The 26107-nt window shown below is 38.1% G+C and overlaps 1 protein-coding gene across 1 annotated transcript in view; it reads right to left on the bottom strand.

Annotated features, from left to right (window-relative positions):
* GMPS (guanine monophosphate synthase) overlaps nucleotides 1–14910 on the bottom strand; it is a 43701-nt gene extending 28791 nt beyond the window's left edge. The window contains exons 1-2 of the mRNA XM_039330664.1: nucleotides 14604–14910; nucleotides 1658–1839 (exon numbers count right to left, since the gene is read on the bottom strand). Coding sequence (XP_039186598.1) covers nucleotides 1658–1839; nucleotides 14604–14630 — 209 coding nt within the window. The 5' untranslated portion in view covers nucleotides 14631–14910. The remainder of the gene's footprint in view (nucleotides 1–1657; nucleotides 1840–14603) is intronic.
* Nucleotides 14911–26107: the final 11197 nt, after the last annotated feature.

Here is a 26107-nt window from a genome sequence, read left to right as displayed (position 1 = left end):
TTCCTTATAGCTCCCTTTTATATAACTGAGAAATTCAGGAACGAATAGATGCTCAATGAATGCTGATTTAACACAATGGTGAATGGTCAGGGTGTAAGAGGTATTTTGAGAAGCAATACAGAGAATGAATAAGCATAGTTGCAAGGGAGAGGAAAAAGAAAAGACTCAGAAAGCTATATTTAGATGGAGCTCAAGAGATCTTAAGAACTTTTGACTTTTCCCATATGGTGGAAACAAGGATAGTTTAAAAAGGTAGAAAATATGAATTATAATGAAAGATATTGGTGCAACTTAATTTTAGCTCTCTTCATTTTCATCTTTTATTACTTCAGTTCCATTGGTTTATTATTTCTTACTCCTTTTCAATACTCCACATAATGTTGCTTATCCAGTAGGGAATGGTAAGATGGGTAAGTTTGTATGTATTCATAATGTTAAACAAAATTTTATAAAATATTTCATGTGATAGAATTCAACTGATTTTAGCACGTTGATGATACTCAGCTTGATCTCTCAGCTCCACACCATCTCTGCTTCTCGTGTAAATGTTTTCAGATACTACTTAATAGAATATACACAAAGCCTTGGAATGGAAAAGAACCAAAAACCATGAATCCTATTACTAGTTGGCCCCCAATTACCTCTTGAATTTGCCATCTATCTAGTACATCAAACTTTTAAAGGCCTACAGGACTGAGTGTCTTGTAAGCAAATTGTGGGGCTTTTCGTTTCGGAATGACATTTTAGGAGTTAACTATTAACCATCCTGTTTCTTTTAGGCTGGAATTTGAACGTCCTCTTTTTCATCCCATTTTTAAAGAAGTAATCATCCAGATTAGTCAAAAGTCACTGCCAACTTCCCTTGACAAGAGAATGCTGAACTAGACAGCACAGTTTCATATAGCTTGGGATAAATACCACATATATTTTCTTAAATATGAGAATCAGGAGTTCATTTCCTGAAGTGATAGAGCAACATGTGATTCCATGAAATCTTTGGTGAACTCCCAAAATCCTTTCTAAAATTTGCCAATAATTTCAGTGAGATGCAATAGGAAATAGATAAATGTATGGGACTAATTAATGTAATTTACATTTTTCATTTAAATGGAATTAGACCAGAGCTAATTGGCTATCCCTGTCCTGTCCACATGAGATCAATTGGAAGTAATAAAATGAAATGTAAATAAGCGCTCTGGGAGGAAGAAGCAGAAGCCGAGTGCACTGCTTTATTCCGCGAGTGAGAGAAAGAACTTTCTGCCACTGTGACAGAAGAATGACGGCAGGGCTGAGGCAAGGGGAGGCTCCATGTTCCCTCTTCCCTCAACATGTGGGCGCTGGTGGCAGATTTAAGTTTAGTCTACTGGTCCGGCCTTCCACAACAGTTCCAATTTTTCATGGCCCCTTAGGGAAAATTAATCTCTCACCCCACAATTAGATAGTTTCCTGTTTTATAGGGATCTGAGTATTTATCTTTTCTAGTCTTACTCACTTTGGTAGAGTTTAGGTTCCTGCATGCTACTTAAAAGCTGAAGCATGGTCTTCTTCAGATTGTTTGGTCTTTTACAGTTGAAGGATACTCTAACTTTCTGGTCTCACAAATGAAACAGAACTGTTAATGAAGCGTACATATAACTAATATAAGGATCAATCTTACCGGAATCCTTGTTCTTTAATTGCAAAGGCAGGCGTTTCCAAAGGAAAAATCTCTGACTGGACAAACAGTTCTCTGACCCGGCGATCTATAACTTTTCCATACTGAGCTCCAGCATCAAGTATTACAACAGCTCCTTCATAGCGGCACACCCCATCCTTGAGATCTTCTCCAGTATTCTCCAACTATAAACAGGATTTATAAGAGTCTTATTGGAACAAGTAGATAAGCGTAAAGCCTGTCTTTTCAAAACAGTAATAGCTGTGAAGTTAAACTATTAGATGTTTATTACAAGCTTACTTGTATCCTATTGGTATGAGAAGAACATATATTAAATGCCAAATTAAAAGAAAGCTAACATGCAAAGGGCTGGTTGGCATTACACTAAAGAATAAAGCATGATTGGGTTCATCATTCAACAAGCATATCATACTACAATTTAATGTGAAATTATGAACTGAGTCATAAAGAATTTAACCATAACACTTTCCACTAGGTTTCATACATCTTGCTAAGATTTTGTTAACCATATTTCATTCAATAGTGTTCTATAGCTAAACATGATTAAAACCTATGTTCATATATCATACCAGGCCATGTTTTAATCATGACATGCATTAAACCATAATAGTATTCTTTGTTTTCAATAAATACATGACTTAGCATGATGCATAAATCCTCACCTGTGGCTATATATCATATTAAGTCATGTTTTAATCATAATTTTTAAATAAGCCATTGTGTTCTGGTTTAAAATAAGTCACAAGCCATGTTTTTAAGATGAAATTGCTAAGTTAATGGATCAGGGCTTAGGAAATAACCTAAAGACAACTCACAAATTATCAGCAGCAGCAAAATACAAATTTTGCTAATAAATGTTTTGACTTTGTGCATAACAAAAAGCAGACAACTTGAGCTAGCTATGACTGTGCTTATACTGTGTCAAAGAAAGCTAATGGAAGAGAAATAAATGCCCAGAAGTTGGTTTGTATTGTGTTCATGTCCCTGTACAATATATAGTTAAGTAACCAATGTATATTTCCATAATTGCTATATAAACTATAAAATGACATTAAGTTTCAAGAACTTTGTTTTAAAATTCTTCTCTGCCCTCCTCCGAAATCTAAGATAGATATAAATGCTGGTATATCTCAATGTATTGTTTTAGTAAATAATAAACAGTATTTTAATAAACAGTATTTTATTTATTCTTCAATAATTGCAATTTTTTTAAAAGGTACTGCCAGAATTTCTACAACATACAATATTAATTTTTTCCCTTAGACAATAGGTAAACTTCAACTAAATATTTGCTGTTAGGCTTTCTGTAAGTAAGTCATTGTTCGCGTTGATGAAAGAGATAGAGGCAGAGGGAGAATATATGCAGACCATATCCTGAACTATGGACTATATGAACTTTTCCAAACCTGGATGCCTTTCTCAACAACTATGATCATTTATGAGAATTTTGGCAACTGAAGTCTCCAAATTATGCAATGGCATTCTTGAACACAAATGTATCACATTAACCCCTCTATCCCCTCCCATTCCAAAGCAGATATCAACTGAATCTCAGAATCAGACAGTTATGATCAACTGTGGGGGAATGAGAGAAATAATTACAGGCTGAAATACAGGATACAAAATGGCCTGGTTTTTGACCAGGGGTGTAAGGAGTTGTACACAATGGAACTGCAGAAATCATGAAATATGGATGGTTTGCTTACAGAATGGCTCTTCAATTTGCTTAATATGAATGTGAAGACTATATCTGTGTGTGATGATTAGAAAATGATTTTATTGTTCTCCTTTAAAAAAGGGATGACAGCAAAAACTACAGAGTTAATGAAGTGTGCCTGGAAATAAATTTGTAGAATTCTGATTGAAAAGTTATTAGAATTTAAGAAGCATACAAGTTATTAAGTTTTAAATAATAGAATTGACAGTTGCTTGCTGAATATGGTAGGGGTGCTATATGATGGAAGGAAAGCATGGGTGAGAAAAATAGAATATTTTTTTCAACAGTTTAGTACTGAGCAAAAGAGAACAAGACAAGGATATGTGATGCACATTAGGAATATAATGAATTTATGGAAAAATACAGTAGGGACAAATGTTAGAAGGATTTTGTTTGTGGATATGAAAATACACACAAAACTATATTATCTGAATTATTTCAATTACTGTTGTAATAATATAGATCTAAAAATAAATATAATGAAGACCAAGACAGTTATGTTTGAGAAGAACTGTAGATTATACATAAATGGTAAAATGAATGTAAATAGATGAATTTAATCTATGTTGAAAACTAGATTTAAAAAAATCAAAATTTATCAATGCTGGTAGAGAGTGGATAGTGTATCATTTGATGCAAGGAATGAACATTTGTCAAAGGAAGAGAAACAGCTGCTTGCAAAAGCATGCTTCTACCCACTTTATTATATGAGAGTGACCATTAAGTGCCTCACTTTGGGAATGGACACTTAAGGAAAGATAAGATCAAGAATGAATGGGCACTGAATGAATGTAGACAAAATAAAAAGTGAATGAACAGAATGCAACAAATACATTAAGGTAGCTTGGTCACATGCAGAAAACAGATAATGATCAAATCACAAAGCCGTCATTTCCACCAAGTCTTTATTCCAAACGTTTCCAAATCTGAAACACTTATTTTTCTCTCCATACATGCTTATCAAAGGTGCATGCCTGTAGAACAGACACCATATTAGAAATCTGTCACCCATTTGAAATAGGATTCTACTATAATATTCATGTCAGATTGATCACATATTGATGCTAGATTGTTGTAATAGGGCTAAGATTAAGGCAATCTTTTAATGTACGAATATACTAGGCTGCAACTAACACAAAAAATAACAGAAAGAATTTGATATAATAGTCCCCAAATATAGGTTATTACTTCCATTCAGTACATACATCATTACATATTAAAGTTAAAAAAAAATAACTGTTTTATTGTATGCCACCAAAAGTCTCATTTGTGAGATGGACAGTTATGTACATTTGTCAAATAAATAAATACATGTCTATAGGCATATAAGGTTTGTACTAGATAAGCACAAAATCAGATTTTTAGGAAAACAGTGAAGGGATTATTTTATTTCTCTAATTTTAATCATGGAACAAGTGATTCATAAGTACTGAGCTGAATCTCCAGCTACAAACATAATGTTAAAGATTAGAGCAGTGCTGGCATATAGCAGATGCTTCAGATTTCCAGGATGTACTTTAAAAAACAACAAACAAATAGGAATTACAAGTATGATGAAACAGAATTAGACATAAAGGCAGGAGTTGTTCTGAGAAGCAGAACAGTATGAAATCCCACACACACATAAATCTGTTCCTGACTTTCATAAGGTCCTAAAGCAGCAACATAATTTGGAGTGGTAGGATAGTCTCATGCTACTTACTTTTCTATTCAATCATTCAGTTGCTTCTAATTCATCATGGCCCAATAGAAAAGAATTTGTTAGGAAGTGCCTCCTTGAGTTCTTGTAACCTTATAGTCATAATTGTAACTACCAGTAGATGTTTTATTTCCTTGAATCCTTTCTGATTGCCTTGAATTATTCTAAGATTTCTTGCTTCCACACTAGGTATCCAAAACATCTAAGCTTTAGCTTCATTACTACTATTTTCAGAGAGCAACCTGGTTTGATCTCCTCAAGCTCTGAATAATGTATGGTTCCATTCACTCAATGAATTCTCAACCATGTTCTTCAACAGCAAAATTCCAAAGCATTATACTTTCTGTTAACCTTTTTTATTGTCTTTTTGTTGCAATTATTAAATAGATTACAAGTTAGAAATCTTACCAATTTTCTGAGAGCTACAAATAAATATCCTTAGAGACGTGCTGCTACTACGCATAAAAAACTTTCTTCTCTTTCCCGTGCCCTTTAACAGAGATGATCCATCTCAGAATGGTACACTGGAGAAAGGACAATTAAAGGGGCATCTTTTTCTTATGTGCTCTGGAAGGAAGGTCCAGAAATCTTCTTACATGAGAGAGGGTATTTGTTTTCTGGGTTTCCGAAAGTGGCATGCTAGAAAAAGAGCTAAAAAATTTTTTTTTCCTGAAAATTACAAAGGAGAGATTTGTGTGAAATTGTTTCAATACTTTCAGATATTGATGGGGCCACCAAGAGTCTTCTTCTTTTTTTTTTTGATACTGCTAGGTGAAATGGATGCCATATCTGCACTACAGGGAACGAATGGACTGTCAGGAAAGTCCCAATATACCATTGACCTATAGTGGAACCAGGGTAACCAATAGTGAACATGCCGTAGTTGTCATTGGAAATATTTTTCATTCTATTGTGAATAATATTAAGTTGTCTAGTATAGGAGAACGTGAAGAATAAAGTCCAACAGTACAACAGAATATTTTGTATTAAAAGTGACTATGCTTTTGGTTTCTGGATAAGATGGATATCAGGTTATTATTAGAAATGTTTTGAGGATTAACTTTTACAACTTTATAAAACACAATGAATTCTATCTGACAGGGAAGAAAGATGCCAGAGAGTTGGAAAGCAACCAATACAGCATTAATACCTAAAGAAGAACAATATTTTACTTTTAACAAGAAACTGTGGGTCCATATCATTATTTAATAATGACAAGATGTTTACAATGGTTCTAGCTGATAGACTGAAAATAATTTTGCAAGAATTTATTCATGAGTATCAATGTCGCTTTTTACCTAAAAGAGAGTTAAAGGACATTAGAAATGTGTTGGACATTTTGGAATAATTGAAGAAACATAATGAAAAGCAAGTTCCATTGATTTTCTTAGATGTTGGGAAAGCCTTTGACAATTTGATCTGGGATTTCTTCTTCAAGGTTTTGGGAGATATGAATTTTAATGAGAAGTTTATAAAATGGATAAGATCAGTTTACACTCCACAGAAAGCACAAATAATTGGTCATGGAAATCTAACAAAACCCTGTGAGTTACAAAAAAGAACAAGCCATGGGTGCCCATTATCTCCTCTCTTCTTTATTTTGGTTCTTGAAATACTGAATAGAGATAGAAGATGAAAGAATTGTAGAAATAATGATTAAAAAAGGAATGTACAAGTTAAGGGCTTTTGCAGATAACGGTGTTGGTTCTGGAAGATCCTTTAAAAGGAACTGAAATATTAATGGACACATTAATAAAACTTTGTGTATTAATAAACAAAAGGCGAAGATGTTAAAAATACGAAACTAGAAGATCAAACAGAATTGATGAATAAAATGGGTCTTAAGTTGAGCAGAAGGTAAAGTATCTGGGTATCACTATGACAAATATTAAGCTATGTTATTTAAAAAAACAATGTTAAAGACCTAGAGTTAAGTTAAAAAAGACATGTTAAGGTGGGTGTAATTACAACTGTCATTATTGGAGAGAATTTGTGATAATAATTAATGTCTTGACTGGAATGATGATTTTGTTTCAAACAATACCTGTTGTTACAATGAATACACCATTTAAACAGTGACAGAAGGACACGTTAGTCTGATTATTCAACATTTCGGTTCACAGACTGTATTATGCCAGAAGGTAATTCTGATTTTATAATAGAATGTGACACAAAAATATATCCACTGTTGCTTAGCCTTATGCAAGAACTAAGTAATTACTATTCAATCAAGCAACAATGATTTTTAAAATCCTGGCTTAATACCAAAACATACCAATTCCTGCACGGTTTCAGTAAGGGTTCATGAATACACTTTTAACGTTGAATTATTGGGGAAAGAAAAGTCCTTTCTATCCAGCAACCCTGTTCCATCCTGCATATACCTTGGTAGTTGGGGACCCTCCAAAGCATTTTTGAGGCATACTAAAGGGCAAAGAACAGTTCAACTAGATAGCTTATGTAAGTCTTCCTTCATAATTGATTTTTTTTCACCACTGCTTAATCTTATCAATAGTGAACACGCAGTTTTGAAAATGGTGAGCAGAACCTTTCATATGTCAAAGATAAGAGATTATCAAGTACAATAAAGAAGACAAAGATTTAAACAGAGAAAATTATTAGGAATACCATAAATTCTCAGCCATCTCTTTCTCATGGCAAGTATAATTCACAAATATGAAGCTGAACAATTCAGCCCAGAGGTACTAGTTACAGCTACTTTTCTAAACAAATAAATGGCATTAGGAGATCGAATCATGGATACTTTATATCTTTACATTTAGCCTATTCATTTCTCTGTAACATTAAGCAGCCTTTAGATATGCACTTATTGTACTATTGTTGTGAGGACCAACACAGATCTTTTAAAATGGAAATAAAGTTATGGGTCCTGAAGTTATCAGTGGCAGTTGGTGAAGATCAGAGCCAACTTCTAGCTTTCAGAGCTGGTTCCCAAGAAACAACAATGGGAAAACCACTACCTTCATATCATATCTTTGGTAAATTGATGAGCTTGATTGACCATATATGAGAAATAGGATGCAAGGCAGGACAAGAAGCAACAGATGGAAACTAAGGAGAGAAGCAACCTAGAACTAAGGAGAAACTTCCTGACAGTTAGAACAATTAACCAGTGGAACAACCTGCCTCCAGAAGCGGTGAATGCTCCAACACTGGAAGTTTTTAAGAAGAGACTGGACAGCCATTTGTCTGAAATGGTATAGGGTTTCCTGCCTCAGCAGGGAGTTGGACTAGATGACCTCCAAGATCCCTTCCAACTTTATTATTATTATTAAGGCAAGACAGATCTTCTAATTCAGGAGGCTCTTAAAATGTTTGTGGCACTTGTTTGCAAACTCTCTTTTCACAAAGAAATGTGCACAACTACTACTTGGCTAATGTATTCATTGGCTAAAAATATAAACCGGTAGAAGTAAACAAAATTATAAATAACATAAATAGCAGCAAGAATCCAACCTTTTATTTCACTGATAAAGTAGTGGCTCTAATTATGATTTTGAGATCTATATCAATGTCACAAAGAATGTAGAAGAAAGAAGGACATTTTGACTCTGTTATTAGTCATTTTACTTATGTTATGGTAAGTTGCCTTGATTTGGCTCCTGGGTGTTTCATCTTAAATGCATCCATAGAGAACTATAATAGAATTCTATAATGAACAATCTCAGATGCATCCAAACTTAGATAAAAGGGGAAATTATTAAGAAACTAGGAACATTTTGGCATTTTGAATCAGAGAACTTGATTCATTAAAGATCCTTATGGTAGTCAAGAAAGAAATAAAATTAAAAGAAGTCCTTTCTATCTACTTTCAAGCTATCAAAGTAGATAGCTTGTGTGCTTAATTTAAATCACAAGAGTCTGCACTGAAAGAAATCATTTCATTCAAGACAAATCTGATGTTTTCCATGACTGATCAACCAAATAAACTAATTACATGAATGTTTAAGTCATATATAATGACTTATATAACTTTGTTAACAGATTTAAAGAACTATACAGGAAATATATTTATACATTTATATATATAAAGAACTATATAGGAAATAAATATTTATTTATCGAATAAGTAAGCAAGTAAGTAAGTAAGTAAGTAAAGGGTTTATATGGTTTTGTCTTATACAAGTCTAAATTCTTTGCTTTGGTGCCAAATTTCTCAGAACATAGGACTGGTTTAGCAAATGCTGCTGACACACAGCTGCACTAAGAAAGAACAGATGTGAGCCAGGAATTCAAAGCAAGTAGTGGGAAAGATAGCAAACAAACCAACCAACACATACTAGAGCTGAAACTGCCTTGACTTTGCAATGTTTCCATTGCCGGTTTATCTTCCTACTATATTTACTGAAAAGTAGATATTTCAAGTGAATTTAAATGTCATTTCAGCAGCAGTGGGGACAATGTCTCTGAGTATAAAAGTCATGAAGTAGAGTGCCCTAGTAGATATGGAACTTTTCTTTTAAATGTCAGCCAGAGAACTGTCATCCTCCTACTACAATATGCTCAGAAATGTCTACAGTGTGGAATTCAGAATGGATGAGCTAGGCAAGCAGATCCCTGGCAATAACAGAAGTCTGTTCCATATGCCTTAAGAAACTATATGATTGTTTCTGCTCAGTCCAGTGTTCTGTTTTTCCCCTATGCTCTCTCCCTTGAAAACTTAAGAGCATATACCAGGGGCATCCATAAAGGGCAAGTGATGACATGAGAGATACCATGGCTTATACCAGACACCTATGGTACACATCAGAATATGGACTGAAGAATACCAATACTAGAGTTCTCTTTGTTTTTCCCAAAGACCATCTCCTACATTCCCCCTTCACAGAGTAAGTCCACAAGACCATTTCATCTCATCAGTATTGAATGTTTCTTATACATCCTGCTACACAATGACAACAGTGCATTATCACACCAGGAAATCTGTCAGTTGTCAAGCTTTCTACTTAATAAGAGCTGCTTTGTAACAAATACTTAGAACACAGAACTGACAGAGAAAGTCACAGGGAAGTACTTTATCATCAAAGGAAAATATGTGAATAACACCTTAATCAACACAAGGAAGCTGAAATCCTTCCCTCAAAGAATCTGATAACAAATCCCCATAGGCAACAACTGGTCAAGGATAATTGAACTTTTCTAACCAAAGGGGGGGGGGCAACTACAAGTAGTTGTTTTCATCTATATGCATACATCAACTAAACATTCAACTCCTCCACTTGTTTGGAGAATAAGGTGCAATTGTCTGGGTTCATAAATTGCACTAAATCACATTATGAGGGTTTTTTTTGTTTTGTTTTTTGCTTCTGACTTAATGTGTGATTCTAATCCTTGGCTATAAGAGAAGAAAAAAGTTGACATTTTGGAGAAAACTAAACCATTACCACAGCAAGCCAAAAAGCCTTAGATAATCAGACCACTCACCATATAATAATGACTTTAGAATGTAATTTTTGAATAAATCACAAGTAGGTAGAATCCACAAACTAAGCCATAAACCTTGATTTACCAATGACAATATTTGAGTTCAGACAAGCCACATTTTAGCTTAACATTTTCAGTGACTTTCACTGAGAACTATGAAATGGGTGAAGATGACAAACCATCTTACATTCTTACTAACTTAAGTAAATCAGGTGGGTTAGAGAATGTTTCTTTTTCTTTCTTTTTTACTGTGAAATGTTTAGAAAATACCAGCCTGAGACTGGGACTCTTAATGGGCATGAGACTCTTAAATCTCAGGGTCATGGATAGCAGACCTCCAAGGTCCCTTCTATTGTTTTGTTAGGTTGTAGGTTATCACTATCACACCAGATGTATGCATCTTGCAAATGCACTTAAAATATTAGAATATATTCATATTTTCAGAAAGTTGGAGAAAGGAAACTTGCATTTCTATACAGAGTTAAGTACTCAAGGCACCTAATTTCAATGCTCTTGTCACTGCTGTATCAGAATGGACCACTGCAATGAACTTTATATGGGGCTGCCTTTGAAAATTGGTGCATAGTGAAACAGTTCACAGGCTGACAAGTAATAGCCACTACAAGCATATAACAGCAGTGTTATGGATGCTAAATTAATCTACATCTGGTAAACTAGAAGTGTGCTGCTTTTAACTTTTAAAGCCTTACAAGGCTTGACTTGAAAATACCTTCAGACTGCCTCTTCCAGATAGAACCAATACACTCAATCAGATGGGGATAATTAGGGATGCCTCAACTTACAGGGTGAGATGAAACAGTTGAGGGTTTAGAGCCAGCATTTTTCCATGGTGATCCTCACCTTACAGTAAAGCTTCCTTTCCAGAGTTTAGGAAGTATCTATTCTCAAATTGATATAATGATTCTTTCCTTCAGGAACGGCTTGGAGATGAATCTGTTCTGCAAGGCATTTAAAATCTAACAATATTAGCTACAATTGTGGGTCAGAAGCATGGTTTTTATCCTGACATATTAAATTGCTATTTTGATATTTTATTTTTGATTATACTGTACATTATTGTTTGGTTATACCACAGAGAGTTGATCTGAAATTTATGGAATAAATGTAATAAATAATGCATTTACTCAGGACCATCTAAGTTTCCTAAAGATCAGGCTACAAGTAACCTAATGTGTATTTAAACTAAAAAATAACTTTGTGGTCTAGAAAAACTTTCTGCAAAAAACAGGAACGACACCACTCCCCCTCAAAAAGAGTAAAGCATAGAACCAGACTTAACCTCAAGATATGTACCAAAAGCGAGTAATTCAAAGTTCCCTTATAATAGATATAGGGAGTGTACCTAGGAGAAGAATGTAGGAATTCATCAATAAAACAGGTCAACAAAAGCAACTTACTAAGAACTACTCAGAATTAGCTTCATATTTTTTTTACTATATTTGTTACCTGCATGGAATCAAAGCAAAGAAAATGTACCTTATTTTCATTTGTTTGTTTTACCATCCTCCACAAACTTATATATTGGAATGATATTGACAAATACAGTATTTGGGAAAGTGTCTTTGAAGAAAAGACTCCTGGAAGGTGGTAAGAGAACAAAGCAATTGCCTAATACTACCAAAAAGATGTGTCTGTTTGTGTAGACCCAAAAACATTTAATTATTTAAGATGCACATTTAAGATCAGAGAAGCTAAACTACTACAAAGCTTCCCTTTTCTATTTGCAAAATGACAATCATAGAATTAAGTGAAATTCTGTGGTGAATACAGAACCTTATAATACTGGCAAGGTGCTTAAATAAATAAGGTATTTAAAAGGAGTAGGTGACATCAAGTAAGGCAAGTATCTTCCTCCTACAGTAGCTCTCAATACCAATGTTGTGGCTTGAGAATTATTCTTGCCATCATCTGAAATTCTTACATCAAGTTTGTTTTCCATAAAGAGCCAAGAATATACATATAAAACATTTATGTTGTCAGCTCCATAAGAAATTTTCAAAGAGACATTGCTCTTAACACTAGCAGAATGACTCTTTTTGACATAGCCATATTCCCAGTTACAATTTTAAATCCATTACAGATAGTCCTCGACTTATGACCACAACTGAGCCCAAAATTTCTATTGTTAAGTGAGACATTTGTTAAGTGAGTTTTGCCCCATTTTATGACCTTTCTTGCCACAATTGTTAAGTGAATTACTGCAGTTGATAAGTTACTAATCTGGTTAAGTGAATGTGGCTACCCCATTGACTGTAAAAAGTGATCATATGATCCTGGGACATTGCAATGGTCATAAATAGGAACCAGTTGCCAAGCATCTGAACTTTGATCACATGATCGTGTGGATGATGAAAAACGGTCATAAGTCACTTTTTTTAGTGTAAATCCAGGACTACCTGCAGTCTGTATGTAGCAAAAGAACATTTATAATGGTAGGGTTTAGAGGGAAACATCTAATTCTAGTTGCAAATATTATTTACATCAAGAGCCAGAAAAATATATTTAACTTCAAAAATACACCCCAAAGAACACAGGAGTCTCAGAATTCATTCTAAGTAAGATGCATAAAAAAGATGTAATTTGCTATTTTACCCACCCTCATTCATTCTAATGCTTTTGTGACTAAATTAAATCTCATTAACGTAAGAGTTTTGAATCAAGTTAACTATGCAATTCCTGTTATTATGTTAGCTACCCCACCCCAGCTACTTTCTAATTAAAAAGTTCTTATGAGGTGTTCCTGAATCTGTGCAAAACACACCTGCATTTGGCTGGCAGACAGGGTACTTCTTTTTGACTTTGCTCTAAGGGTGCTCAGAAATAACAGATTTTGGAAACTCTGGAAATGGCAGTGTTTTGGGAGATAGAGAGATCTGTGATATACTGTAACTGTTAAAATCCAACTGTTCAAAAGTTTTTTCTTTTCATTGACAGGAACAAACACATTTTAAGTTTACCTCATTTTAGGAAACTGCATCAATCGTTAAGCTACATCAAAACAAGCCAGAGACACTAAAGATATCCAATTCCATCCAACACATTTTCTTGTTCAAGGTGAGAACCTTGAAAACATTGAACTTCAGAGACAAGTTTGCATTTAATCTTAACGTATGTGTGCATGGGGAGAGTCCAAGGCGATCCCTTTATTACCTCAATAAACAAAGTTTAAGAGGTGTGAGGAAAACTGATAGGTGCCCTGCTCTTTTGATTTGCCCAAAAACCCGAGAACTTCATACAGCATCCTTCGACAAAAAATTTACCAGTTTATGGACACGAGTATGAACTAACTTATAACTTTAGTTGAGGGGGAAAATAAGGCTCTAAAAAGGCGGGCGGGGAACCCGTAACACCCAGTTGAGGATTGAAGTACGGTAGTAGCAACGACTCGAAAGTGAGACTAATCGCCCCATTTCCTCACTCTCCCCGCCACCCCCTCTCGCCTTTCCTCTTTCTCTCCAGCCACGCGCAAAAAGGGAGAAGGGCCACGAGGCTGCCAGGCGTGTCGGGACCAGCCTCAAGCCACGCGGGACCGCGGTAGCAGCGGAAATGTGCCCGAAGAGGAAGGGACCACCGCTGAGCGGCAGACTTCGAGGCCGGGCGCTTTCTCCCCGGTGCCCAGGGTTGGGGGGTGGGGAGAGCAAGTGCCAGTCACCCTTCTTCGTGCCTCTCCTTCCTCATCCCTCCGCCCTCTTTCCCATGTGCCCGGCATGAAGCCTCCTCCCGCCGAGGAGAAAGGGGGGAAACAAGGGCCAAAAGGAAATGCCGCCGCTGGGAATGGGGAATGAGGGGGGGACGCGCGAAAGGAAAGCCTACTGCTGTTGCAGACGAAGCCCGAGGGGGGGGCCGGGAGGGAGGGGGAGGCAGGTCTGCCCTTGCCACCGGCTCCCGCCTCTTCTCCCACGCACAAAGCTCCCGGAGGAAGGTGGCAGGCCAGGGAAGGCACCGCGCGCTTCGCTGCGAGGCTGGCTTTTCTCCTCACCCACCCCCCAATTCTCGCCCGCCTTCCCCTCTCATCTTGCCGTCCCTTCCGCCGGCGCGGCACTGACCTTGGCTTCTCCATTGCACAGAGCCATAGAGCCGGCTGGAGACAAACACCAGACGGGGGGGACGAGAAGGACGAGCGAGCTCTCCGCGCCCCTCCGTCTGCGCCGAACCCAGCAGGGCGAGAGTCGAAGCTGCCCGCTGAAGAACCGCTAACGCCGCTGATGTTCTGTCTCCGCCGCCGAGATGAGCTAATCCCGCCGCCCGCCCCGCGAAGACGCGCCTCCCGCGAGGAGGAGCCGGGTCCCCGCGACCCGCCTTCTTCGGGGCCGACCGGGCGTGCGAGAGAGAGATCGAGAGCGAGAGAGCGGCAAGCGGCCGCGCGCCTAGCCCGCCTACTGACGACCGACCGAGGCGCCAGAGGAGGAGGAGGGAAATGAATACATAAAACGCTACTTCCTGGAAGTCTTTTTCAGCGGGAAAGGCAAAAGGAGAAGCGGATTAAACATTTTGTTTTGTTCTTTCAAGGAAGATCTTGGAAGGAGCAGTCGCGGGGTGAAGAAGCAACATCCAGCGCTCTCGTAACTCCCTATCCCGTTTCCGAAAGGGAATAAATAAAACGGGCCTGAAAAAAATAACGAGTACCCGTGGTTGGAACTGTCAAGAGACTGGGACTTGCAACAAGAAATCTTGCATCTTTCCCAGTGGCTGCAGTATTCTGCACTCAATTAAATAACGGGGTACTTTTTTTTGAGTAACCATGAGGAGAGATGAATGCCTGTGAAAAATATAATCCCCCATCTTCTCCCATCTCTTTTTGTCAGGATCAAATGTTTTACCTCTCCAATTAAATTATTTTGTTCTCTTAAGATAGAAGTTTCCCTTATAGTGGAATCTGGTCCTAGTATAGAAACTAATGCAAAAGAAACAGTTATGAGTTTAAACTTCTTTCTTCTCCTGATTTCCGGAGATAATCTCAAAAATTCTTATTAGAGTTTTTTCCTCTTCAGCCAAGCAGTAGGATAGGCCAAAGTGAGACTTAGCTACAGTACTCTTCAATGTCACTGAATCGATTTCAGGAAACTGATCAAATCCCTTCTGAAATTTGTAACTAAGCTATGGAACTTCACAGACCACGACTCTAGTGCTTGCTATTTTAAAAGCAGGAAACAAAACTGGTTTGTAAATTATTGAGCATACAGAAAACAGTATCTAATCATAACAGAAAATAGTATTTTAAAATGTCTACTTCAAAATTTCCATCCCACTCATGTAATGCTGTTACATACATTTATTTAATAAATTTTTTAAAAAATTATTTCCTACCCATCTCATTGCAAGGTTCACTTCACTGTGACCTGCTCTCAAATGCCATAAAATAAATAAAATAGGGACCCTTCCCCATTGCCGAACTCAAAGGCCTTTACCTATTCTTGAGTTGCCAGCATAATTTGTTGTCTTCCGTTATCTTTCCAGTTTTTCCAATCTTTGGACTTCCCTTCAGTGGAAGAGGATGTTATGGGCTTTATTTGCACATATTTATCTTGAAATAGATGTAAGTGAAGTGTTGTGGCATCACACATACCTACAAAAAGAGCAGCACTTGTGGTACAGCGGCATTACTCTGCTTTTACTGTCTGGATAAAAGTTTTGGATCCTGTAGATGTCTCTATATGAGTTTCAAGAACTAATCCTTAGTCAATCTGATAAACAGAACTTCAAATTATTTGAAATCAACATTGTTATGATCATAAATGGGAAACATATGAAAACTGGGATCTCACCCAATAAATTCAATATTCAGTATTCCAGGCAGCATTTCACCTCCTTGATTAAACAACATTGGTTTTATGTTATAAAAAATATATTACCTTAGATGCTATCCATTTAAATAAGAAAAAAGAAACCATGTTTTTGATACTAGTGTAAGGGCAACCTGGCCTTCTCTCTGATGATGTGCCTTAGGATCAACAGTTTGACTGTGGCTTTCAAAGGTAAAGTGGCAAAGATCTGATATGGCATAATGGATTGTACTACTTCAGAATCTTGGGGGGGGGAGTCAAGGGAGGACGCTGGTTGAAATGTTCTGTTCTGGGAAAGAAAAAACAACAAAAAGTAACTTCATAAGTCTAAAAGCAGTATTGTGTAGGAAGAAATGATTAATGAACTCCACAGAAATGCTACATTTTTATTAGTAAAGTTAAATATGGCACCAGGATTTGTTTCACACAGGCTGAAATGAGTTTAACTAGTTTATTGTATCAGTACAGTACATAACAGATAGTATAATTCCATGGCATCATTGTTTTTTGTTTTTTTTAGGTTGATGGATCCTCAGGTATTCTTACAGGAGTGCTAGCAAAGTTTCCTTTATACATCATGGAGAGTCACTAATAGCTCGTCTGATGACCCTGTGCCTCACATCAAATAGCCATGTTCATCAAAAGTAACATAGCTATTTATACATTACCCTTGACATCCACCTGCAGATTGAAGAGACAACTTCCCACTGTCCCAACATGGTCCCAGTTTGCCAGCCAAATATGGAAAGTGGTTTTTCAATTATTAGATGATCACTTTGGTAAGTAAACAGGACAATATGTCCTCCAGGAGGGAACAATCTGCACATGCAACAGGTAGGTATGTGGCAAAGTTAATCGTAGTCTGCAAATACAACCAAACTGTATTCACTTCTTTCACAATTCTCTATATGTTCAGTCTGAGAGTTGTCTTTTGTGGCAATTCATCTCCACTTTCAACTTCCCCATTTTGCTGAAGGAACAATAGATTTTATGTGTTTATCATTACTGGAGTACCTGAACCTGAGATCAAGATCTACCAAGTTTTCCAATAATTAATATACTTGTACTGGTGCAGTAGCATGTGCCTAAAGTCTATTCCTTCCTTTAGCTGAATGCAAAAAAAAAAGATAAAAGAAAAAAATATTGATATAAAGGATGAAGCCAGAATAAGCTTAAAAGTCAAGAATCAGACAATCAATGGAATACTACTCCCACTTTCTGTATGCATGTTTGTTAAAGTGATGATAGATTTATTATGATGTTCAGTTAAGTAAATCATAGTTCACTGTGGTGGTCTCCCATGGAGAATGAGACACGCACGCAGGTATCTCGGGATGGGAGCCCAGAGCTGACTCTAACACCCTATTTTATTGTTACTATCGTGTTTACATCACACAGCGTAATCAAAAGACGTATATAGGGGTGGTTACAATGTATCACATAACAGACACTCTCCAGATGCAAGGCTATGCAGGTGTTCTTATCAGACCCTGTCCAAATGGCTGATGAATGTATTCCGTATCTGGAGCAGTCCGTTTGTTATCTCAAGGACTTTGTGGGAGCATGTCTATGGGCATATTTGTGCAATTAATCCCACATCTCCTCGTTTTGTGTTTTTTTAATGTTACTCACTTCCAGTTCCAGAAGGGATCTTGATTCACTGATTAAGGCGTCCTTCCTAGTGGAGGGCGTAACATTTTTGCACATTTGCAGGAGGGAGGGAATACATTGAATGCAACAACATAGCAATACAATTAATATCAAAATGGTTACTATAATAGAAATCAAAGATCGTAGCCAGGATCCATCCGGTAGCCAGGACCAAAGGGCACCCCAGATATCCACGGTGCCTGATCCATCGCTGCGTAAGGGATTATTTTGGATCATAAATTCCATTTTCCTTGCTGTAGCAAAAATATTAGGTTGAAAATCATGTATATACATACAACAATGAGAATGAATTAAAGCACATACACCGCCTTTTGCTGCTAAAATAATATCTAAAGCATACTGATTTTGCAAAACTACTTCCCTTATTTCCCCTATTTCTTGATTAATCATTTTAATGCTGTTATTATGGATACCATGTCAAGGCAAGCCATGTAGGTACTGACGTTTGTCCATTGATTGCTTCGATAAGTGTTGTTTATCTTAGTAAGGTTGCTTTTGATGGATTTGCATTTCTTTGCTGAATTCCATATAATAACTTGTTGACAATTACTATAATTTCCCAAATAAGTGGCAGTACGGAATAGTCCTGTGCTATAAAAACAAAATCTGGCAGGTTCCATTATACGAGCCCCCACAGCATATGTCATATTCAATGTCTCTGTAGTTATGTTCCACAGCTGCTTCCATCCTGTTTCATTGAACGGGATGGCATGGAAAATGAAGCCACCACAACTGTCACCAGGAATTTGCATGCAAATCCAACAGTTCGTGATGTTAAGTGTAAGAGCAGTGCGCCTGGCATCCCATACAAAAGCATTAAAAGCCCATAGTCCCTGATCCTCATATGCCTGGCTGAGGTGGTGTACGTTGAGCCATATAAGGACGAACACAACGAGCTGGAGTCCAAATGATCTCGCCATGGTCGTCTATTGCAGCGTAGCCTTGACCCCAGGTAATGAGGGAGGCAGGCCCTTTCCAGGTGGGATCAGGCAAACGTCGATAGTATACCTGGGGGCATGAAGAATCTGCGGGAGAAGCAGAAAAATGCCTGCTTGCCGCAGTTGAGCCAGGGGTGCCAGAAACATTTAAAAAGTTTAAGGTAAAAGTACAAGATTAAGAGTGTTTTATATCCCAGGCAAGCAAACACTCCTTGTTCCCGGGCAACAGGTGTGGGGAGGATCGTTCCCTCCATTTCCGGAGGCAAGGGTCCGGAATAAAGGGTTTCAGCAACCGTGAATAGGTTAGAAAAAGTAACAGAAAGATCAGAAGCCAATTTTAAATCAATGCCAGAAAAATATTGCGAAGCAGAAGGAGGAGTAAAGTCTGAAAAGGATGCAGCCTTTGGAGAGGGGTTAGCTGCAGATCCCTCTGTTAGTTTCCCTGATTGGACTGAGATGAACGGCACTGATTGGCCCAATGAAAACCCTTTTTACATTTTGGGCACACAGTTTTGGGCTTGGCTCCGGGGATGGCAGCAGGTCGAGCCGCGCCGCCTCCTGGGGCTCTGCATTGCTTTTTAAAATGACCAGGTTTTCCACAATTGAAGCAAGTGCCTTGGGGTTGATTCCCCTTTTGGATTGCGGCTGCAAGAGTGTCCATTTGATAAGCACTGGTTCCCACAATGCGGCAGGCTTTAAGAAAGTCCGCTAGGGTGGCCATGGGACTGGAAACAAGTGGTTTAAGAATGGACTGGCAGTCCGCATTTGCATGTTCATAAGCCAATTTTATGAGGATTTCATTTGCTGCATCTCTGTTTGAAATTTGACGCTCAATGGCAACTTGCAAGCGATTCACAAAGTCGGCATAGGATTCAGTTGCAGTTTGGCGAATGGCAGAAAAAGATTGAATCGGGGTACCAGACTCATCAACACAAGCCATGGCAGAAAGAACACAAGTATTAATGATCGGAAATGCAAAGGGGTGAAAGTTTGAGCCTGAGCATTAAGGGTAGCAAAATTGCCTTCTCCGAAGAGTTGTTCTGCTGTCCATTGTGAACCTGGGTGATTAGCTCTGTTTTGTGCCTCTTTCTTATATTCAGATTCAAAAACTATGTATTGCGTTCCATTAAGAAGCATGCGGAACAGATCTTTCCAATCTTGAGGCAACATTCGATATACACTAGCAACTGAGTGTATCAGTCCTCTAGTATAGGGATTGGTTATGCCATAATCTTTTGTAGCCTTTTTCAATTCTCGGATCATAGCCAGGGGAAGTGCTTCCCAATCAACCACTATGCCTGCTGCGGTCTGTTGATAAATAACAGGGAACAATTCTGTCTCGGATAGTTCAGAAACGCTCAAATCACCATTGTTCAAAACCTTTTGAAAAGCACCACGGATGATTCCGGGCCGGGAGACAGGCAGCAACGTGGCAGGAACAGGAGAGGCTGTTGTTGTTTATCAGGATCCATAGAATTTGCAGGGGCAGAAGCAGGTGTAAAACCGGCTCCAGGTGGCAAGGGAGTGGCCAACATAACAGACAGACTTTTGTACGGTGGAGGGTCTAATAAAGGCTGATGAGGCGAGTCAGCATGGGTTTGAATCAGGGTATAGGCAATTTTCCAAAGGCACAAAATCTCTGGGGGGGGCTCTCGGAGACTAATGGAGGACGGCGCCGATTTTCCTCCATGTATCTACTTTTAAAGATCCAGACTCCGGATAGGATGAGCAGTTAGCCCATACGTAAGCAAGCAATTTAACAGCCTCAGATTTAGAAAGGTGACGGGTTAATTTCTGTTCCTGATCAGTAAGATATTTTTTCCTGCCAAGTAGCCTCAGCTCTTCCACATGCTGCTTTTGAGCGTGAGACATTCCACCCCCCATACTTACGAAGAGGAGTCAGTTGCCAGCAACTTCGTCGGGTGCACCAAGCCTATTCCAGGCAATAAGTAAAGGGTCGGCAGGGACGTATCCCTCAGTGGATCACGTCGGGGTCACCAGATGTGGTGGTCTCCTGTGGAGAATGAGACACGCACGCAGATATCTCGGGATGGGAGCCCAGAGCTGACTCTAACACCCTATTTTATTGTTACTATCGTTTTTACATCACACAGTGTAATCAAAAGACGTATATAGGGGTGGTTACAATGTATCACATAACAGACACTCTCCAGATGCAAGGCTATGCAGGTGTTCTTATCAGACCCTGTCCAAATGGCTGATGAATGTATTCCGTATCTGGAGCAGTCCGTTTGTTATCTCAAGGACTTTGTGGGAGCATGTCTATGGGCATATTTGTGCAATTAATCCCACAGTTCACTGGTTCCATGTGCCATAAAAATACAATCAGGTTGAACATCAGGTTGGAACCACATTTTCCAAATTCTTTTTCTAGCAGCTTCCCTTAGAAAAAGCCGTTTTTCCTATTTGGGAATCAGGCTGGAAGCAACATTGTAATTTAAGAATTGGCTGCCACAGAAGATATTCACAGTTATCTCTCCTCTTCCTTGTCACAATAGACCATGACTGAAAATCAATTGTACGTACAGTAATTGTGTAGCTTTTGCAATATTCACTTTAAGATAGGGATATATCTGTATAGTCATATTTTCAGCTGATGTAAAACCATTCAGAAGTACGTAAAAATCATTCAATAGCTTTGACTTCAGCAAATGTTTAACAAATTTGATTCAGTTTTGATTAACTTGGCAAATTAACAAGGGTGAAGTTCAAGGTTGTATGATTGTTTCTTTGAGTAATTCTACTTTTTCAAAGTTCACTGAGCTTAGGAAAGGAAAAACAGATGTTTCCAGCTGCAGTCACTAAAATTACATTTTGCTATAAAGGCTGAATTCCATGATCTGGAAAAAGCCCTTCCTGTTCCAGAATTTTCTCAGGGTAGCACATGCCTTATTCCAACTTTTCAGATCTAGATTGGAACATCATTCAGAAAAGTTGTAACTCAGTTTTCATTGACAAAGTTTTTCCTTTGTTATTATTAAGAACTCTGTACAGCTCTACTTTCTCTAGCAGACATAAAGACCTTAGATAATTACATTTAAGAATGTATTCATGCAAACAATTCTCTCCGCTATAAAATTTAACTCCTGGGCCTTTTCCTACATCCTTTTTTTGTCAATGGCCATGTTGCTGCTGCTTTTATTGCTTCATAGCCAAATCCGATTCAATCTTTGGTGTGACTATGTTTTTTCCTACTTTACTATTATTCTGCCACATTCTCAAATAAGTCCTGGGGTTTATGGCAATATCATATAATAACAATTATAACTATCTGTTATTATTACAGGTTCCCTAAAATAACAAACAATATCAAATATTAAAGATCTCTTAAACAGCACTGTTTTTTTCATTGCCTTCTTAAATGTGAGGAGAGAGAATATTATGAGATCTGTCTAGGAGAACCTTTTCAAAGGGTTGGGGCCATAACCAAGAAACACTTTCTTGTTCTCCCACCCATCCAAAGGCTCATACAGATGACACTCAGCATCTCCACATAGAATGTATAGATCAGACAGGTACCATCTACTTGAAGCAGTAGATGCATATACAGTATTTGGGCACCAAACCATGTATGGCTTTAGAAACCAAAGCCATTTCAAACTACATTTGGAAACTAGAAACAATGGTATTATATACATTATATATGTAGAGTAGACTTTATATATGTAGAGTGGGTGAGCTGCTGCATTTTGTACCATGTGCTATGGTTGCTTTTTCTCAGTGCCTGGAGGTTGTAGGGGTCTGAATGGGCAACAACAAGCTCCAGCTATACCCAGGCAAGATGGAGTAGCTGTGGGCGCAAAGGACCTCAAGATCCAGTTGTTTATGATTGTTAATGCTGGATGGAGTTGCACTACCCCAGACAGATCCCATGTCAACTTGATGGTCTTCTTGGACTGACAACTCCTGTTCAAAGAGCAAGTGGCAGTTGTGGCTAGGAGACCTTTGTGAAACTTTGTGCGGTGCACCAGTTGTACTCTTATCTGGATCATGAGGCCCTGTGCATGGTCACTCATGCCCTTGGCTGGATTACCGCAACACACTCTACGTGGGAAAAAATACTCTTCTTGAAGAGTATTTAGAAGCTATAGCTAGTGCAGAATCTAGTGGTGCACACAGTCTTTGGAGCCTAGGGCTGAACCTATAACACCACTACTGTGCAAGCTGCATTGATAATAATAATAAAGTTGGAAGGGACCTTGGAGGTCATCTAGTCCAACCCCCTGCTCAGGCAGGAAACCCTATACCATTTCAGACAAATGGCTGTCCAGTCTCTTCTTAAAAACTTCCAGTGTTGGAGCATTCACCACTTCTGGAGGCAGGTTGTTCCACTGGTTAATAGTTCTAACTGTCAGGAAGTTAGAACAAGATTACCAGTTTGGTTCCCAATCTAATTCAAGAAGTTAGCTGTTACTTTTAAAGCCTAATGTCATGGTTCCAATAGATGAGACCAGTAAAAGCAGAACTCCAAGGCAAGAGATTTCCTTAAAGAACATGTTCATTGACTACAACGTATGGGCACAGTCAAAAGTGAAACCAAGTCTGGAGTTTCCTCCCAATGTTACAATGTTACAAAGTTGAACTTCCCACCCCAGCACTATGTAATTATCCAAGTTCCCCAATAGAATACTTTGGCAGGCTTTCTAATGGAAGGCTCAGCCCACCAAAAGTCAGGCAGCTATGACCTTGGTTCCCATGGGACAAATTATTGTTTAGTCTAATCTTAAAACCAACCCTCCCAGTACTGTGGCAACTGAAAACGAAGAAAAAATGGCTTCAGTCAAGATCGTTGCACTGTTGATACCTTATGTGACATGGATCCAGAGTATTTGAAGAGATGTTATCTCCCCAAAGGGACAAGCCTTTGCTTGTGGAAGAGGCCTGCTACAGATCCCTTCTGCTAAGGAATTCCAGCAAGTGGATTCAAGAAGAGTCTTTTCTGCTGTGGCCCCATCCTGTGGCTATACTGAACTGCTCCCACGCTTTTAGCCTTCTGGAAGGATATTAAAACTTGGCTTTGCAGGTTGGCCTGGAGCTCTGAGGGAGGCATTCACCGCTGGAAGTAGTTGATGGGTAAGAAGACCTCATCTCCATCCCGTCTTGTCTCTTAATTCTGGTCTCAGAATTTTAAAATAATTTTTAAAATATTAATCTGTGTAGTGTTAATGTTTTAATATTCTAATTATTTTTCTACTTGGTTTATAACCTGTAAGCCGCCCAGAGTCACCTTACAGGGGAGATGGGTGGCATAAAAAAATTAAAAAGAGAAAGGAAGGAAGAAAAAGAAAAACAAAGGAAAGAAAGAAAGAAAGAAAGAAAGAAAGAAAGCAATTGACTGCAGGGTGTGGAAACGGTGGTCCTGTTGCCTAGTGCCCAAAATACAATGTGACTCAGTGGGGAGCAGCTCTCAGAATTTTGAATCCAGGTCATAAAAAGCCTTGGATGGTCCCTTATAATTTTGATCAGTTGTTAAGCAACCAGTTGTAAGTTGAGGATTACTGGTACAGAATCAAGCAGTTTCTTCAGAGACAATTCTAAGATCAAAATGCAGAGAAGAGAGGTTGACCTGTGCTAGACAGCTACCCAAGGCCTGCTTATTTGTGAAAGAAGGAAGGAATAAAGGGAGGGAAGGAAGGAAGGACTCAATAGTATGGGCAGAATAGTAGGATTTGGGTTGTTTGTTGTCTCTTCTTCCTCCTCATCTTCTTTTCTTTAGTATATTGTCAAATGCTGCTAAATGGAGGCTAAATGTTCTTAATGATGGGAATTTTGCTCACCTGTCACTCTGTCTGCCCACTCTACATTACTAGCTGCTACTTATGAAAGTGGAAAACCTCCAATGTGGCAACTGAACATAATTGATTTTTTAAAATTTGGGGGCAAACCTATAGCTCACTGGTAAAACCAGCTTTGCATATATGAAGTTGCTGAATCTTGACTCTGCTTTTGAAGGATATCATAAATCTGTCTAGGACATTAGAGAGTAATTGCCAGTAAGAAGGTACGACTTGGCTGATATGTTACACTAAGCTATAATGCATATACTTGTTTTGACGCCATAGGCTGTGCCAATCTATCCACAGTGATATGTACACCAGTTTGTACAGGAGCATAAAGTATGGATATTACAGAATTACAATTCCCAGAAACTCCAACCAGCGTATTCACTACTAAGGATGGCAGAGAACCATAGTTCAGGCATATGGACGGATCTCATTTCTTTTCTTTGAATTGGAGAGTCTTGTCAAATCTTTCCTGCCTGCAGAAACACAGAGCTAGAAGGGAAGGCCAGCAGTGCAGCACAGCAGTCTTTAATGTGTCATGTGGCTGTGCCTTTTTGTGCTACCAGATAGAAGGGGAGGGGAGGAGAACTTGAAAGTAAGCAAAAGAAAAATGAGATGAACAATAAAATGGCAGCTGCTTTATAGTTTTTTTAATATACAGTTTTCTAATTTCAAAATCTTATTTCAAATTTATCTGAACCCTTAGTATCTTTCTAACTGTATAAAATTTTAACTTTGACCATATAAATAAAATAACTAAATTCCTAACTTGTTAGAAAAGACTCTTTTTTTCTGGTTGGTTGATTCTAAAGAATCTTGAGTCAAGCTTTCCTATGAGAGCGTCTTGTTGAAAAAAAGAGTATAATTGCAAAGGACCAAAGGACAATTATGTGATACTTGGAAGTCAGCAATTTTATATTTGGGTTCTTTAAGAATTCTTGAAGGAGTGCCATCTCGACCTCCTCTGGTGGAGAGACCGGGTAATCTGTCAAAGATTCCAAGAATATCTCCTGAAAAGGTCAACGCTCAGATATCAGTTCTTTATCTTTTATGGTAAATACAGATGCCAATATTTCATTCAGTTTATCTGCAATCTCCAGATCTTTCTGGAGTATTCTTTCCACTCTTCTTGTCCGATAGCTCAATTTCTACCTTGCCTTGATTTTCTTCATTAAATATATTTAAGGAAGCAACTGTTTTCCCCCATGATTTTTTGCAATAGTCTCTTCAGATACTTTTTCTGCATTCCACATTATTTCATTACAGTTTTGTGTGCTCCATTTTGCTCTTCTTATTAGAATTTGCATTCAGTTCCTCCCATTTCTCTTTAACTTTTCTTGAACACTGCTAGAAA

Source organism: Crotalus tigris, unplaced genomic scaffold, assembly GCF_016545835.1.
Source record: "Crotalus tigris isolate CLP2741 ecotype Arizona unplaced genomic scaffold, ASM1654583v1 scf7180000024430.1745191, whole genome shotgun sequence".
NCBI lineage: Eukaryota > Metazoa > Chordata > Lepidosauria > Squamata > Viperidae > Crotalus > Crotalus tigris.
This window is presented reverse-complemented; position numbering and strand designations above follow the sequence as displayed.